Here is a 15,636-nt window from a genome sequence, read left to right as displayed (position 1 = left end):
ATCACACTAGTTGTTAGTTCAAAAATGTCTGACATATTGGCACTAAGAGAAAAGAAGAAACTCTCCCACCACTATATTTTTTGCGCTCTTTTTAATAAAATATGCAATATTTATTTATATATACATATTATTTATATATATTTATATATAGAAGATATAGCGGAAAAGATTGGCCTGTTGTGCAACATACCTTTGGAAAGAAGTGAAATCAACTATATCGCACGTTTTCCGATCTGGTCACCCAACATTGAGAAACCGATCTTAATTGCGTTTAATAACCGGTATAAGAAAGAAGAGATTATCGCCTCAGCTCGTAAACTAAAAGCAAACAATCTGTCGGATCTTGGTAATAAAGACAATCCAGGTAACTTCTACCTTAACGACCACTTGACTCCATTTTATAAAAATCTGCTCAGTAAAGCAAAATTGTTAGCAAAAGAGAAGAACTTTTGTTATATATGGGTAAGACAATGTAAGATTATGGCACATTTTTGCGAGCGCTTTGCATAGTTCGGGAATATCATCGCTTGCATCTTACTTAGATAGTATTGTTCTTTATATAACTTCGTTCTATATATAACTAGCTGACCCGACAGACGTTGCTCTGTTCATAATAAAAAATAACTCTTGCGGATGGAATTTTGGAAAATCCGTTCTTAGCTGACCTCTACTCGTTGAAAAGAATATTCCTACCAAATTTCAAGTCTTGAGCTCTAGTGGTTCCAGAGATATCGTTATGAGTGACTATATACGTGGAAATCTCTTATATGTATATAGATTGAACATGGGAAATGGATTGTCTTGATTCAGACCACAAACTTTCAAGGATTGTAAGTCTAAGTCTCACAACATAACTTTAAAGATTAAAAATAGCAATGACAAGATAAAAACAACTTGGAAAATTATAAATGAGGAGATCGGTAAAACTAATAAGAGAAATAATGATTTCCAATTAAAGATTGGTAACAGAAACATAAAAACAGATTCTGAAATTGCAGATACATTTGAAAAGTTTTTGACTGATATACCGGTCTCTACGACAAAATATCTAAATTCCTCACCTATATCTGCAATGAAACTGCTACAGAAAAACGTATCTTTATGTAATACAAACTTTAAATTTAAGCATGTTGATCGCATAGAGATTATTAAAACGTTTAGACTAATTAGCGTTAAGAAAACTAAAGATCTCTGGGGAATCTCTGTTAACGTAGTGAAATCTGTAATAGAAATTGTAGCCAAAGACTTAGCTTTTATTTTCAATAAGTGTGTAGATTGCGGTATATTTCCAAACCAAATGAAACAGAGCAAGATCACTCCTCTATTTAAGTCGGGAGATAAAGCTGACCCCACCAATTTTAGACCCATATCAGTACTACCAACCTTTAGCAAGATTTTCGAAAAAATTATCTTAACGCAATTAATTAACAATTTTTACAATAATAACCTCATGCATAATAAACAATATGGTTTTACTCAAGGTCTTTCAACAGATTTCACAGATGCTAGTATCGAGTTAATATTTTGGATGCTTGGGAGGATTCATGTGATGCGTTAGGAGTGTTTTGTGATTTATCCAAGGCATTCGTCTGCGTTCGTCATGAAACCTTACTTCAAAAATTTCACCACTATGGTGTTAGGGATGTTTCACTAAATTTAATAAAATCATACTTGTGTAATAGGATTCAAAGAGTAGACGTTAATGGAAAAAGATCAACTGGCTCTATCATATCGATGGGTGTACCGCAGGGCTCAATCTTGGGTCCTTTTTTGTTCCTGGTTTACGTCAATGATTTACCATACCTTATTCAAAATAAACATGATATTATACTGTTTGCTGACGATACATCTTTGTCATTTAAAATAAAACGCCAGCAAAAAACTTTCTGTCAGGTTGACGACGACATTGCTGAAGTAGTAAATTGGTTTAATGTTAATAACTTACTTTTAAACGAAAGGAAAACAAAATGTGTAAGTTTTACACTTCCAAATATAAAGCACCAACCAACCAACACCTATAAAAATTAATAATGAAAAACTTGATGTAGTAGAAACGACAACATTCCTAGGCATTACATTAGACTTTAAGCTACAATGGGGTGCTCACATAAAAAACTTATGTAATCGACTTAGCTCTGCAGTATTTGCGATAAAAAAAATTAGGCAGCTGACAGATGTTGAAACGGCTAGACTTGTATATTTCAGCTACTTTCATAGTGTCATGTCTTACGGAATTATATTGTGGGGTAGGGCTGCAGATATTGAAAACATATTTGTGCTGCAGAAAAGAGCAATTCGAGCAGTCTATAAAATGCGTTCAAGGGATTCATTGAGAGAAAAGTTTAGTGAAATAAATATTATGACAGTACACTGCCAGTACATATACGAGAACCTCCTATACGCCCATAAAGCCATATTAGCCAATTTAAAAAGAATAGTGATGTACACAGTGTCAATACTCGAAACAAACATAAACTCGCAATTCCATCTACTAGGCTACGTAAAATTGCTAAATCTTTTAAAGTGGATTGTGTTGTATTTTATAATAAACTCCCAAATGAAATTAAAATGTTACCTATTAAAAAGTTTAAATGTATCGTAAAAAATAAATTAACATCTAAGGCCTATTATAGCGTGAAAGATTATTTGAATGATAAAGATAGTTGGAATTAATGTTCTAAATTTTGTTAATGAATATTGTTATACTCATTTAAATGCTATTGTAACTTTTGTACTTCATCCTGACTTGCACTAAATAACTTATAAAGTTTTACAGTGAATAAAGATTTTTTGACTTTGACTTGACTTCTACTGTATTGTGTGTAAATGAATAAATACCTTCAATGTCGGATTAAATCCTCGTTCTTAGATGTCTGCCCCAAATGAGGTCATTTGGAAACAAACACTGTATTTTTGAGTGTTTTGTAGAAAATGGCAGCACAATTATTGCGTTTCTCCGCAGAGTACTCGCAAACAACGTCCATCGGCCCAATGCGAAAGCTAGTATGCAAGCAGTACTACAGTACAGTATAAGTACTGCAATCATATCGAAATGCTGCTCGATTCAAATCAGTACTTCACAAATTTCTTCCTGTGCGTCGAAAATTATCTATAAGTTGTTGATCTCTGAGGTTTTACTGGACGATTTCGTATTGCCAGCCGATCCGTTTTACGGGCTGCTACGCTTTGCTCTTGCTCATTCATAGCACGACGTCGATCCACACTAACGCGGTTTTTTTCTTCAGTCCTTTCATTCGCAATGTTTCGAATCCTAGTTGCATTACGTCTTTGTCAGGAATAATTTGATCGTCTTAGTCGTGACATTGTTATTGATAATATCGGCACAATAAGCTAATAGTCACTCGCACACTCGAAACAAACACACCAACCAGTCAACTTGAATAACATGACGTGCACTGTCAGTTGTATTTTATTACTCATGTAGCGTGAAACTAACAACAAACTTCATTGAATTCTTTCTATTCTCAAGATGTCATCAAAATGTCAATCCATACAAAATGTATCAGAAAATAATTCTTTTTTATATTAATATTTTTTCGTGATTTTTTCAATATTTTATTACTTATTATCCTTTTCCGGACTAAGAGAAATAAAAAAAAACAAACAACAGAAAAATTGGTCCAGCCGTTCTTGAGTTATAAATGGTGTAACTAACACGACTTTCTTTTATATAGTTATATATAGATAATTAAGGACACGTTTACGAATCCGACAAAAATAAGATATTTTTCGGTAGAGTTTGTGATGAAATGAAACTAAATCTAACAAAACTAAAAATTGCAACAAATAGATTATTTCTTTATCTCCAATTAGCGGGAAATATTTGCTTTAAAATTTTGATATTTTATGTCGTAAAAACGATTATCAGTTACCTCTTCACACAAAATTGACGAAATGGGGCTTCATTCAGGATCAGTTTTCTGCTACTTACTTACATAATTTTGTCTCTTAAAAATTACGTAAAGAAAGCAGATATAATATTTTCAAAAACACAGAAAATAAATTAATGAATATGTTATAAATAGTATCAGAAAAAAAATAAAAATGAATCGTCTAAAATTCATATATTTTTCTGATAAGCATGAGCTTTAAAGTGTGGTATTAAGGGTTATTTTATTTTGTCCCTCCGTACGCATTGCGCAGAGCTATCTATCGAAACAACGTCAGTCCGCGCTCGGCTGCCGTCGTGGGTATACACTGTGTCGGTTGTAAGTAGCAGCTCGTACTCGGAAAGATCGCTGTACGAACATGAATATTTTTTATAAGCTCTACAATACTGTCTTTGATACTTCACATATTTTGTACGCAGTCAGATTTTCAAAAAATTATGTTTCTGTATTTTTTTGAAGAATTTGTGACTTATTTTCATCTCTAAATATAAGGTCTATATTAAATCAAAATCCAAGATGGCGCCTATGAAAATTTACCATCTTCTCTTCATGGGTGTCATTTTCATGGTTTTCGGGGTCAACAATAACGAATATCGGGTCAAAATCGAAATGCAAGATAGCGCCTATGAAATTCACCAACTTCTCTTCATGGGAGTCATTTTCATGGTTTTCGGGGTCAAAAATTCAAATTTTGGGTCAAATTCAAATTTCAAGATGGCGCCTATGAATTTTACCAACTTCTCTTCATGGGTGTCATTTTCGGGGTCAACAATAACGAATATCGGTTCAAAATCGAAATCCAAGATGGCACCTATGAAAATTTACCATCTTCTCTTCATGGGTGTCATTTTCATGGTTTTCGGGGTCAACAATAACGAATATCGGGTTAAAATCGAAATGCAAGATAGCGCCTATGAAATTCACCAACTTCTCTTCATGGGTGTCATTTTCATGGTTTTCGGGGTCAACAATAACGAATTTTGGGTCAAATTCAAATTTCAAGATGGCGCCCATGAAATTTACCAACTTCTCTTCATGGTTTTCGGGGTCAAAAATAATGAATTTCGGGTCAAAATCGAATTTCAAGATGGTGCCTATGAAATTCACCAACTTCTCATGATGGGTGTCATGGTTTTTGGTGTCAACAATAACGAATATCGGGTCAAAATCGAAATCCATGATGGCACCTATGAAATCTACAAAATTTTCTTCATGGGTGTAATTATATTATAAAAGGCCTGTTTAACAATATCCCACATGCTAAATTAGTTCTTCATTCCCTAAAAATATAGAAATATTTACGTTTCGACTTTTCACCCACAATATTTACAAAACACATTCCGTTACCAATCTTATTAAAAAATCTCAAAATTTGATATTGAAAGACCTACCTATATATTACATAAATATAAGGTATATCTTCCTTAATCCCGCATTATTTTCAAAAGACCAAAGAAAATGTCATGTATCAAAACTGAATCTAACTTTCAAAGACCTATACAACGATACCCCACAAGGTATGTCTCCAGTATTTTTTTCAACTCCACTTTTAGGGGAGGTGTCCTCAGGGGGGAAGCTACGTCCAAAGCACCAGACAACACAAAAAATAGTGTGCGTACAAAGTACACATGTCAGAAGTGAAACTTATTTGTGAAAACCAATTTTTAAATCTCGTTATAAACGAGTTAATAATTATCCTAATCTGTTCTTTAAACCAATTGATTTTTGTCAATATTAGAAATTATTAGATGTTTTACTAATTATTATTACTCATTAAACCTGCACGATAAAAAGCTAGTAGGGAAGATGTTCTACATACTCGCGGCCGCGCGCTAAACCTGCATGATACAACGCTAGTAGTGAAGTTGTTTTACTTCATAGTGGTACCGTCTGCTTCATGCTACATTCGAATTTTCTCTCTCTATCTCAATCAGACTCAATCTCCTACCCCTCTTCTTGGATAAAAATGTCCTTCATTTTCGTGACACTTTGTTCCGTTTCATCCGTAAAAATTTTACCCTCATGCGGGCAAAGAGGTTTCACTTCAAAAATGATCCCAAATTCATTCTCTGCGCCCTTGAGAACCTCGGATTCGGTATCCATATTGTTGAAATCATAATTTTGCGCAGCGGCAATCTTGGATTTCAAAAATCATTCCAAAATCGTACTCTGCACCCTCGAGAACCTCGGATTTGATACCCATATTGTGGAAATCATATTTTTGCGCGGCGGCCATCTCGGATTTCAAAAATGATCCCAAAATCATTCTCTGCACCCTCGATAACCTTGGATACGATACCCATATTGCTGAAATCATAATTTTTCGCGGTGGCCATCTTGGATTAAAAAAAACTGCGTTTACTGCACACGACGTTTTGCGACAGAATTGCCATCTAAAGTTCTAATATTTAACTACTAAACGAATACATCAAACAATTATCAAAAATACATAGGTTTTAAAAAAACAAAATTCAAACTTGCTAAAGTATCAAATTCATTTGATTCCCGCAATTAACTTTAAGTTCGTGTATGTGTTTGAGCGGTGTCAGTGTAGTGGTGCGATTCGATACCTCTCTGTTTTGAGAACGCGTCCTTAAGTAATTATGATGTCGTACTTATTAACTTGGTTGTTACTTGTTAGAGAGTATTAGCGATAGCGAATTATTTGATGATCGCTATACAGTATGGAGACGAGACAGAAATTACTCAGCTACGAAGGAATTATACGGAGGAGGTGTTTTAATTGCAGTTCGCTGTGAATTAAAAGCTGTCGTTCAGTTCTGAATGGAATTCATCTGCCGAAGACCTGTGGGTCACGGTGATGATAAAATCTAAGAGTGGTATGACCAAGATACATTTCTGTGTACTTTATTTATGTGATGAACATCTTGGCTACAATTTTAATTCTCAGCTAACAAATTTTACAGATAAACTATCCTTAGTAGTTGATATCTGTCCTGATGATATTTTTATTATTGCGGGGGGATTTCAATATGAAATTGATATTGATATTTTACTATGTAGAAGCAAGATTGCGGCAGTTCAATTGTTCTTATAATGTCAACAACTGAGTACTAGATTGCATTCTAAGTATTAATACCTTATCTGTTAAAACCTGTCTAGACCCCTAAGTACCGGAAGATGCTGATCCAGGGCCGGATTTAAATTTAATGCCGCCCCTGGGCACCGGAAAAAAATCCGCCCCAATAATTTTACTTAAACTTATAGTTTATATATTTTATTTTTCAAAACTAAAATAACTATTTTATTGCAGAAACTTTATCAAAACAAATACTAATTAATTTTTTTGTAATTCCAGAAAACAAATAAATCAATTATTATTTTACATCTCCAAGGTAATAAATTGATTAAATCGTTTTTATTTTTAATTTTTACTAAACGTGCTAAAATTATAATTTACTCATAATAGATAAATATAATTTCTTGAATTATCAATTAAACTAAAAATTATTTAGTGACAGAATTAATTAATTAAATTGAGCAACATTGATAAGACTAAAAAAAATTATTTCATTTTCAAAATTTTGCCGCCCTGGGCACTTGCCCCAACTGCCCCTAGTGTAAATCTACCGCTGTGCTCATCACAAGTCTCTATATCATTAACTCCAAGTGAAACTGATTTACTTAAGGTTAGCCCTAGGTTTAAATATCTGTACCGATCAGGTGACTATGTAAATATCAATTCGTCACTTAGAGAGATCGATTGGGATGAATATCTAAATTATGGGACCTTGGATGAAGCTGTGGACTGTTTCTATAATCACTTATATATCTTAATTAATAACTATATACCGAAAAAATATATTAAGGAGAATACTTTTCCACCATGGTACACTAATTAAATTGTTAAACTAATAAAATTGGTAAACTAATTTTAGGAGTAAAGTTTCATAGTGGACGCAGTCAAATGCTCTGGACAAAAATGCCCAATGTATCCTGTGATTCTTCTCAGGCGTTTGTTGAAAATGTGTTGAATGAGTCTAACACCCGCATTAATTGTTGATAAGACCCTTTGGCAATAATAAGGTTAAGAAATTAATTATTGTTTAATAATTTACAAAAATGCAATTGTAGCTGCTGAAGCAAAAGTAGTTCAAAAATTTTTCAAGTTTGGGAACCGTCGTACCGTGAATAGCGATTGGTACACAATGATTTTCTGCCGGGAGTTATGGACAAGCTCTGTAATAATAATAGTAAACGCGGTATCTTGCACCACGGCAATGTCTGTTCCTAAACAGCAAGACCAGTTCTTGAAAGTGAAAAATTTTGATCATGTGATCCATACACACCCGGATTGGCAACATCTGAGGTGATAATAAAACAGTATCATTAATATTATTGTATATTTAATATAGCTTATCATTTAACAATGCTTTTTGAACTATTTCGGACATAGTTACTTTTATATCTCTACAAAGAACTTCCGCAACTAATACTTTCGTACCACTCTGTACATCAGATTCGACATAAGCACCTTCTCCTAAAATGTTAGTGTCATTCCAACAATGTCCAAGGGATGCTTGAGATTCGCAAATTCGGCCCAATTGGAGTAAAAGAGATGTTACATCTTCTAATAGCGAGGGGAAAGCTATACAAATACGAACAAGTGATTTTAAAACTGGTTGAAACAATTCCAATCGCAGGTCACTAGGTAAAACTGAAAGTAATGTGGACAGTGTATTCACACACAGTCTTGCTATAGACATTGCTTTCGGAAGGGCATATTGAATTGATAAATGTGACACAAGGTCCACGGCGAAGATTTGCTTTTCAAGAGACGCTTGACTTAAAAGTTCTGGGATGAAGTCTAAGCAGATGTGCATTGACGGAATACCTTGTACAGTTATGGGTAATAGTTCTTTTGGATAACCTTGGAAATGTACAAGTTTGGCCAAAGATGGTTCGGAAATAAATATTTGATGGAGGAACGAGCATATTATGTTTCTGACTTCTCTTAAGGACCACATGAGCTCGGGTTTAGCTTGGTCTTCCGCGGTTTCGAGGCAAGCTTCCAATAATATTTGCAGAGCTGCACTTTCTTGCGCAGCTACTAAAGCGTTTTTCAATTCTTCTCTTTCAGAATCTGATGTCAATTGACCACTCTTTTCTAGCAAAGGTTTATCATGTAAGTGTCGATTAAGTTGACACCTAGATGCAGCTAAACTAGCCTCAAGTATTCTCAAAATAATTTTTAATATTGGCCCACATCTATATACTCGTATGTCGCACCGCAACACTTGTAAAGGGTCAACCAAAACATTTTCTTGTGTAATAGTTACATTTTTTGAACAACTGTTTAAATCTAAAAGCGCATTAATTGTTATTATCCAAAGGCAACGAGGCAAAACTGTATTGAGTCGCAGCCACACTTCTCTATAGATTTCCTGTATATGTCGCGGTACATCTTCTCCTAAAACATTTTTTATGTGTCTTACAAAAACTTCTGCATGGGGCCAAATTTCCGTAGGATTTTTGCTGAGCATATCCTTTAAAACTTTGCCAGTTTTGTATGGATTATTTTCTATGTTATCAAAACCTTCACTGATGGATGCATCAGTCAAACTGACGTCATTCTGATGGCGACAAGAGTCTCCAAAAACTTGGTCGTCCATCCAGTCATCAACAAGTGACAGTTGTGGGAAGTGTGTCGCGAGTAAACGAAGTAATGGACTGAATAGGCCTCCATAGCTCATTTGATCTCGTTGTGCCTGGTGTAACAAATACTTTATTGGTAGCTCGGAGAGAAAGGCTGTTGTATAACTTTTAGTTTTTCTGCCATTAGCGAGAAGAGTGGCCGTGTTCGCTAATCTCACGTCCTCGTAAAGTAAGAGATAATAAATTAAGAGTAGCTGCGAAGCTAAGGTTGGTTTTTCAATATTGATTTCAACAGACGATTCACCATCAACATCCATTGGTGTAAAAGATTTATTTTGGGTATCAAAGTTGACACCGAAGATAGAATTTTTAAAAACTCTTTTGATTTCTTCTTCTGTTATTGGCTGATTGAAATACTCATTAGATCCTTTGTTATTTATAACCAATATAGAATTAACATACACTTCCACTAGAGCTGGCATGACTGGATGCAATGGAGCTGTGCAGTTACATATTTGACGGTATATCCAATTTTTTATTGGCACTTTGTGTTTGGAGAATGCTCGTGATTTTAGTAATTGATGAATGCAGTGAACTGGTAAGTAACCGGCTATGTTGCTGCTAAGGTTGGCTGTAACGGGAACCTTAACAGCATGAGCAGTAACAACCTGAAACAATTTTTTTAACAGTTGTAGTAGTTAGTAACATTTGCGAACTGTACTCTCGAAATTGTTGACGAGTATGTCTAACTTTAACAAACAATCCAGTTAGGTACGTCCAATTCCGCGAAAGATGTCACTCGTCGAATCCAACAATCCTCTGACCAGGAGTGGACGTCTTCCAGCTGATATGACGACAAAAGATTACTGTCGCTAATCCAGCACACGACGTCAGGTAGATTCAATAGCGGCAGATTCAGCCTGCTGAGAGACAGACGGTCGGACGGACTGAGAAATCGGTAATAGGGCTCGGTTGGTTACCATATTGGTTTGGTTGGTTTGTGTTTATCGTTATTATATAAAAATCAAAATACCTGTTCAGTAAATATTTCTTGGGTAAATGCTTGCTTGATGCGTGCCAATCCATTGGGTCTCACAGGTACCCTCATACCCAAGGTAGCACAGACTAGTTCTCCCACTGCAGTTAATTGTCCAGAGTGAAAATGAATTGCAATCAATAAAAGCATCTCACCAAATGAGGCAGTAAATCCAGAATTGCTGAAACAAATATGTCAATATGAAAATACTTATTCTATGACAGACAGAGTACGGAATGTCGGGACTCGATATTTTTAATTTTTGATCGGGTGCTAATAAAGAATTTCCCTGTCAGATAGTTTCCTCTAAAATAAACTTCACATCACAAAAATCTAAAAACTACTGAAAGTACTTATTCTACTTCCTTAGGAGGCATTTAAATAAAAAAGAGGATTGATATCGTTAAAAAAAATAACGCCAATAAATAGCAAGCAGTTTGGTTCACAAATCTAAAATAAAACTTTATGAATTAGCGTACATAATGTTTTTAAAGTTTATTTGGAAAAGCTTTTACGCCGAAATTTCTGCATTTACGAGTAATCGCACTGTGTTGTAATTTTTTTTAACTGAGACTTTTTTTCTTTGAATATGCAAAACTTCAACAGGTGGGTATTCATTAGAAGTTTGTTTATAAAATAAAGGAACCAAATTGAGCTACATTAATTCTCCAAAGTGGAAATGGGCAGGACACTTGATGCGAGATAAAGTGGGGAGATGGAGCAAAAGAGTTGCAGAATGGTACCTACCCAAGAGATGGCTAAAGAAGACGACGGAGATCATAAGCACAACAGGTGGAAAGATGAAATAAAAATGACAACTCCTGCTAATGACAGCGCCTAATTGAAGAAGAGTTGGCCAACACAGACCAGAGTGGAAATCGTTGGATGGCCTTTGCCAACGTGCACGCCGCAACTAAGAGTCATTTTATAGTTTATGGCTTTAATTCTTACTTTTTCAAATGTTTTGTTTCTTTAATACGGAATAAAACGGTTTTATTATTATTATTAGAACGTTAACTCTAGCGGTAAGTATATTTTAATGAGGTAAGCAACTAGGCATTGCCTAATTGCTTTTACGACATCAGCATTACAAAACTTTTCTAAGCATAGTGATACAATTTGATAGAGATCATGTAGCAGTTTCAGGATCAGCAACTTATCTCAATAAAGTGCGGAAGTCAGCATCTATTATTTCTTATAGTTACATTATTTTATTTTATTTTACAACTTTAGAAAACTTATAGCTAGATACATATTAAAAATTAATCTAAATAATACAGCAGATAGCTATTTACAAGTTTTCACAAATAATAACTATTTATTGTGTATAGTCGTTTACCTACATTTAATATAATATTATATAACCTACTTTGCTTTATATAAATTAAAAGTTTTTATTTACTTGACGTCTAAATTAAAATGGTGTCGTCTTGTAAGTAAGATCGTATTCACTATTAACTTCATTACAAAGTTTGCATGCTCTTATAAGAAAACTGTTCTGTCTATAATTACTTGCTGATTGTATTTCAAGTAGGTTGCCCCGCCTTTGGGAGCTGACAGTGGTTCGTAAGCCAATCTGCTCTAGCAGTTCTGCACTGTTAACTCTACCGTTTGCTATATTTAGTATATAAGTAAATAGTATATAAATAAATAAATAGGAAACAATCAGATGAGATCACTAATAATTTCCACCCTGTGTAATATGATATCAATGAACAGTGTACCCGTATATTATAATAAAAATTATTATTACCTTTCAAAATATGCTTCTTCTTTTACCAACCACTGGACCCATTCTATTGCTTTCTTTTCATGTTCTGATGCAGCTACAAAAAACATAGTAAAAAATTATCAATTTTGGATGAGGAAACTATATCTTTGGATAAATAATTGAAGTCAATTATTTGCACTGTTAATGGGAATTCTTCTAGTTTAACTGATAAGTTTGTGTGATGTGCTTTGTTGTAAATAAAACTGTTCGGAAATGAATTATTATATAAACCAGTTTTTAAGAATTTGAAATATTAGTGTTTTTTTTTATTGCAAATTGATTAAACGATAAGGAGCCACATCCCCGAGCCTGAGATATTTATGATTACGTCACGAACTTATTTCTATAGGAGTACTTCCATGAAACCTTGCCTCAAAAACGCGATGTTATCGCCGCGACTGAAGTATTTCTGAATGCGAGCAATACGTTAATATTACGTTGCGTCGTCGCAAAGCGATCTCGTTGCCGTCAAGCTAGGCTTTAGCTATCAAAAATCAGGAACAATTCCTGCACTAACAGTTTAAGCCAATTACTCATGATAATTAATAACTACAGTTGACGAAATAATTGTTGTCTCTTGTCAATTATTTGACGGAAGAAGTTCCATTTCCTTGCATGCAATCACTCACGGAGGTGGATCCTGGCAATAGGTAAATTAGTAAATTTTTAGTAATAGACAAGTACCGGTAAAAATATTGCCATTGGCATTTGTTTGCCATTTCTACAATGATCACAATGTTTGGTCATTGCCTATTGCAACTATATTTTTATAGAATAATATTTTTACTAACCCATAAGTGATGGACATGCCAATATCATGCAGAGACTAAGTGACACAAATCTCACTCCAGCTGGTGTCGGTGGAGGTTTCTGAGTAACTAGCCTTAAGAGTCCTGATACTTCGTCATCTTGAAATTTTATACCAGCTATTCCCCTCAGTGCACAGTACAGTCTAAGAAGTGCTGAGGCATTAACACCCGCTGCAGCATCTTTTAGCCTATTGAGTAACTCCTGCCGCAGTTGAATTAAAGCAGCATGCCCATCCCCCTTTCCCCGCTTGTGTGAGTTTCTCAAAAATGAGGCAAACCATGCTCTAGTTGTTTGATCTGAGCCCAAAAGTAGACTTGATATAAAAGGAACCTGAAATATTTTGATAGGTGTTTTAGAGTGTAGTAATAATATTAAAAACTATCATTTATATATTATTACTAAATTCATCAGAACAAATCAATTCATACACAAATACGATGCGGGATTCGAACCCACGACCTCCGGTGTTCCCTGCAGGTGCTCTAACCAACTGAGCTAACAGTTCGAGTACCACGAGTAGTCGCTATAAATTTCTGTTTGCTTTGTTCAACTCTCGTAGTTTATTAATTCATATGTTTAGATGAAGGATGGAGATGAGAGAAAGAGACAAATATGTTAAATTAAAGATAGGAAAGACAGGAAATTAAAGATACTTTGCCGATCTGGCCGGCTGCACTCTAGTACTCCATTGGATAATAAGGCATGGGAGGTTTTTTAGAGAAAAAGTAACAAAATAGTCACCTGATGGTAAGAGATACACAATAAACAATTAGTGCCACTCAGGATTCTTAAAAAACCTAAAACTCTGAGCTGCATCACATTTGTGCTTGTGTATTCTATATAAAAAGATATTGAATCATCACATAGTTACCAAGTCATCTTGATGGTGTGTTAATGTAAGCTTTATAAGTAATGATGGAAGTCTTGAAACTGAAGCTGCTTTGGCTCTTATTGATGCTGACATGTAAGGACACATAGCACATAAGGTGGATAATGCCTTAGCTCTTATACCTCCTTCTTCACCTTTTTCAGCATTTTGTACCAGAGACTCGGCAACTATAAATATGTAATAAAATTATTAATTATGTGTACATAAATTACATTAAGTATACGTTACTGCTAACAAATAAGTATGATATGAATGAAAATACTGACTAGTCATAAAAACAGCAAACAAGGAACAGGCACATGATATCTGCATAAGTTTGATTAAGTAGTTTCTCCCTATTATTAAAACACACAAATAACTATATAGTATGAGGCATTGCTATCATCTCTGGAGAGGTGCATCCCAGTATCACCTCAAGTCATTAGACCACATGCAACACAGAGCTGCTCAAATTGTCGGACCCAGTGCTCTGTGAATGGCTACATCACTTGGTGTTAGTGACATATTACCTTACATCACCTTTACATGACACACTACAAATTAGGATATCATCTGTGAATCCCCTGATGTTGCAAGGGAATGCAAGTGGTGGTGATCAGTTAACATCAGGTGACACATACAGTTTTTTTTGGCCTCTTCTTCCATAAATAAAAACTACAAAACAACTTACCATCATACAAAGTATCAGGCATATTTGCAATTACCCATGTGATTATTAATGGTCCTTTATTAACATGAAGCAGTACTTCCACAATGTCACAAATGTTTAACAAGGTTGGCAGCTCTGCAAGACTGATACATAGCACATCCGTGATTTCTTCTAGGTACACATCATTATCAAACAATTCCGATGGCTTGATGCTACTCTCTGAGCTTTTGTTAAGATTGTATTCAGTCAATTGTGCCTGCATTTGAAGAAGTTCTGACAAAACTAGACGTACTCTTCTTGCCGAATCTGACTGCTCAAAATCATTAGCAATTCCATTAATCAAATTTTGAACAAGAAATGATTCTGTGCATTGTGATCCATTTTTTAATCTACAAAGACCATATTATAATTAAAAATTTTGTATGTGTGTGAATAGAATTAAAAAATACAAATAAATAAAATGTAGATGCTAGTCACAGCTCCTACCTCATCTGTTGTTCTTTCTTAAGATCTACTTCTAATGCATGAAATTCTATTGAAAGAAGTGATACAATAAAATTGACTAAATCTATCCCAGACAATAATGTCAATATTTCTCTTTTGGCTTCTGAACATTGTCTGGTGACATCTAAAGGTGATATAAGAGCCATTCGAACAAGACATGGTATTATGGGTCGAATTTCTTCCGGTGAGCATTTTGTCAATGTACTTAAATCAATATCCTTTAGAGCTCTAAAAACATGAGGCGGCACTGGTTTCATTGCTTAATCTTATTTACATAGTACATAAAATAAATTGTATTAATTTAGTTTATAAGGAAATAGTTATGCCAATATAAGTAAAAACGGCGAAAAGATATTCTTAATAATTCTTATTCCTAGTCGATGATAAAATATTATACAAAGTTTTACGAAACTCTCAAGTTGTAATACCAATAACAGTCAATAACCCAAA

At 34.5% G+C, this 15,636-nt stretch overlaps 1 protein-coding gene across 1 annotated transcript; it reads right to left on the bottom strand.

Moving 5' to 3' along the window:
• Window positions 1-8,260: 8,260 nt before the first annotated feature.
• Window positions 8,261-15,636, bottom strand: LOC126972749 (integrator complex subunit 2). Its single transcript, XM_050819764.1, has 7 exons — window positions 15,169-15,636; window positions 14,704-15,071; window positions 14,016-14,200; window positions 13,126-13,474; window positions 12,317-12,389; window positions 10,561-10,744; window positions 8,261-10,195 (listed from the first exon to the last, which is right to left on the bottom strand). Exons 1-7 carry the CDS (start codon window positions 15,441-15,443, stop codon window positions 8,279-8,281), a joined length of 3,351 nt encoding a protein of 1,116 aa, XP_050675721.1. The 5' UTR covers window positions 15,444-15,636; the 3' UTR covers window positions 8,261-8,278.

Source organism: Leptidea sinapis, chromosome 27, assembly GCF_905404315.1.
Source record: "Leptidea sinapis chromosome 27, ilLepSina1.1, whole genome shotgun sequence".
Taxonomy (NCBI): Eukaryota; Metazoa; Arthropoda; class Insecta; order Lepidoptera; family Pieridae; genus Leptidea; species Leptidea sinapis.
This window is presented reverse-complemented; position numbering and strand designations above follow the sequence as displayed.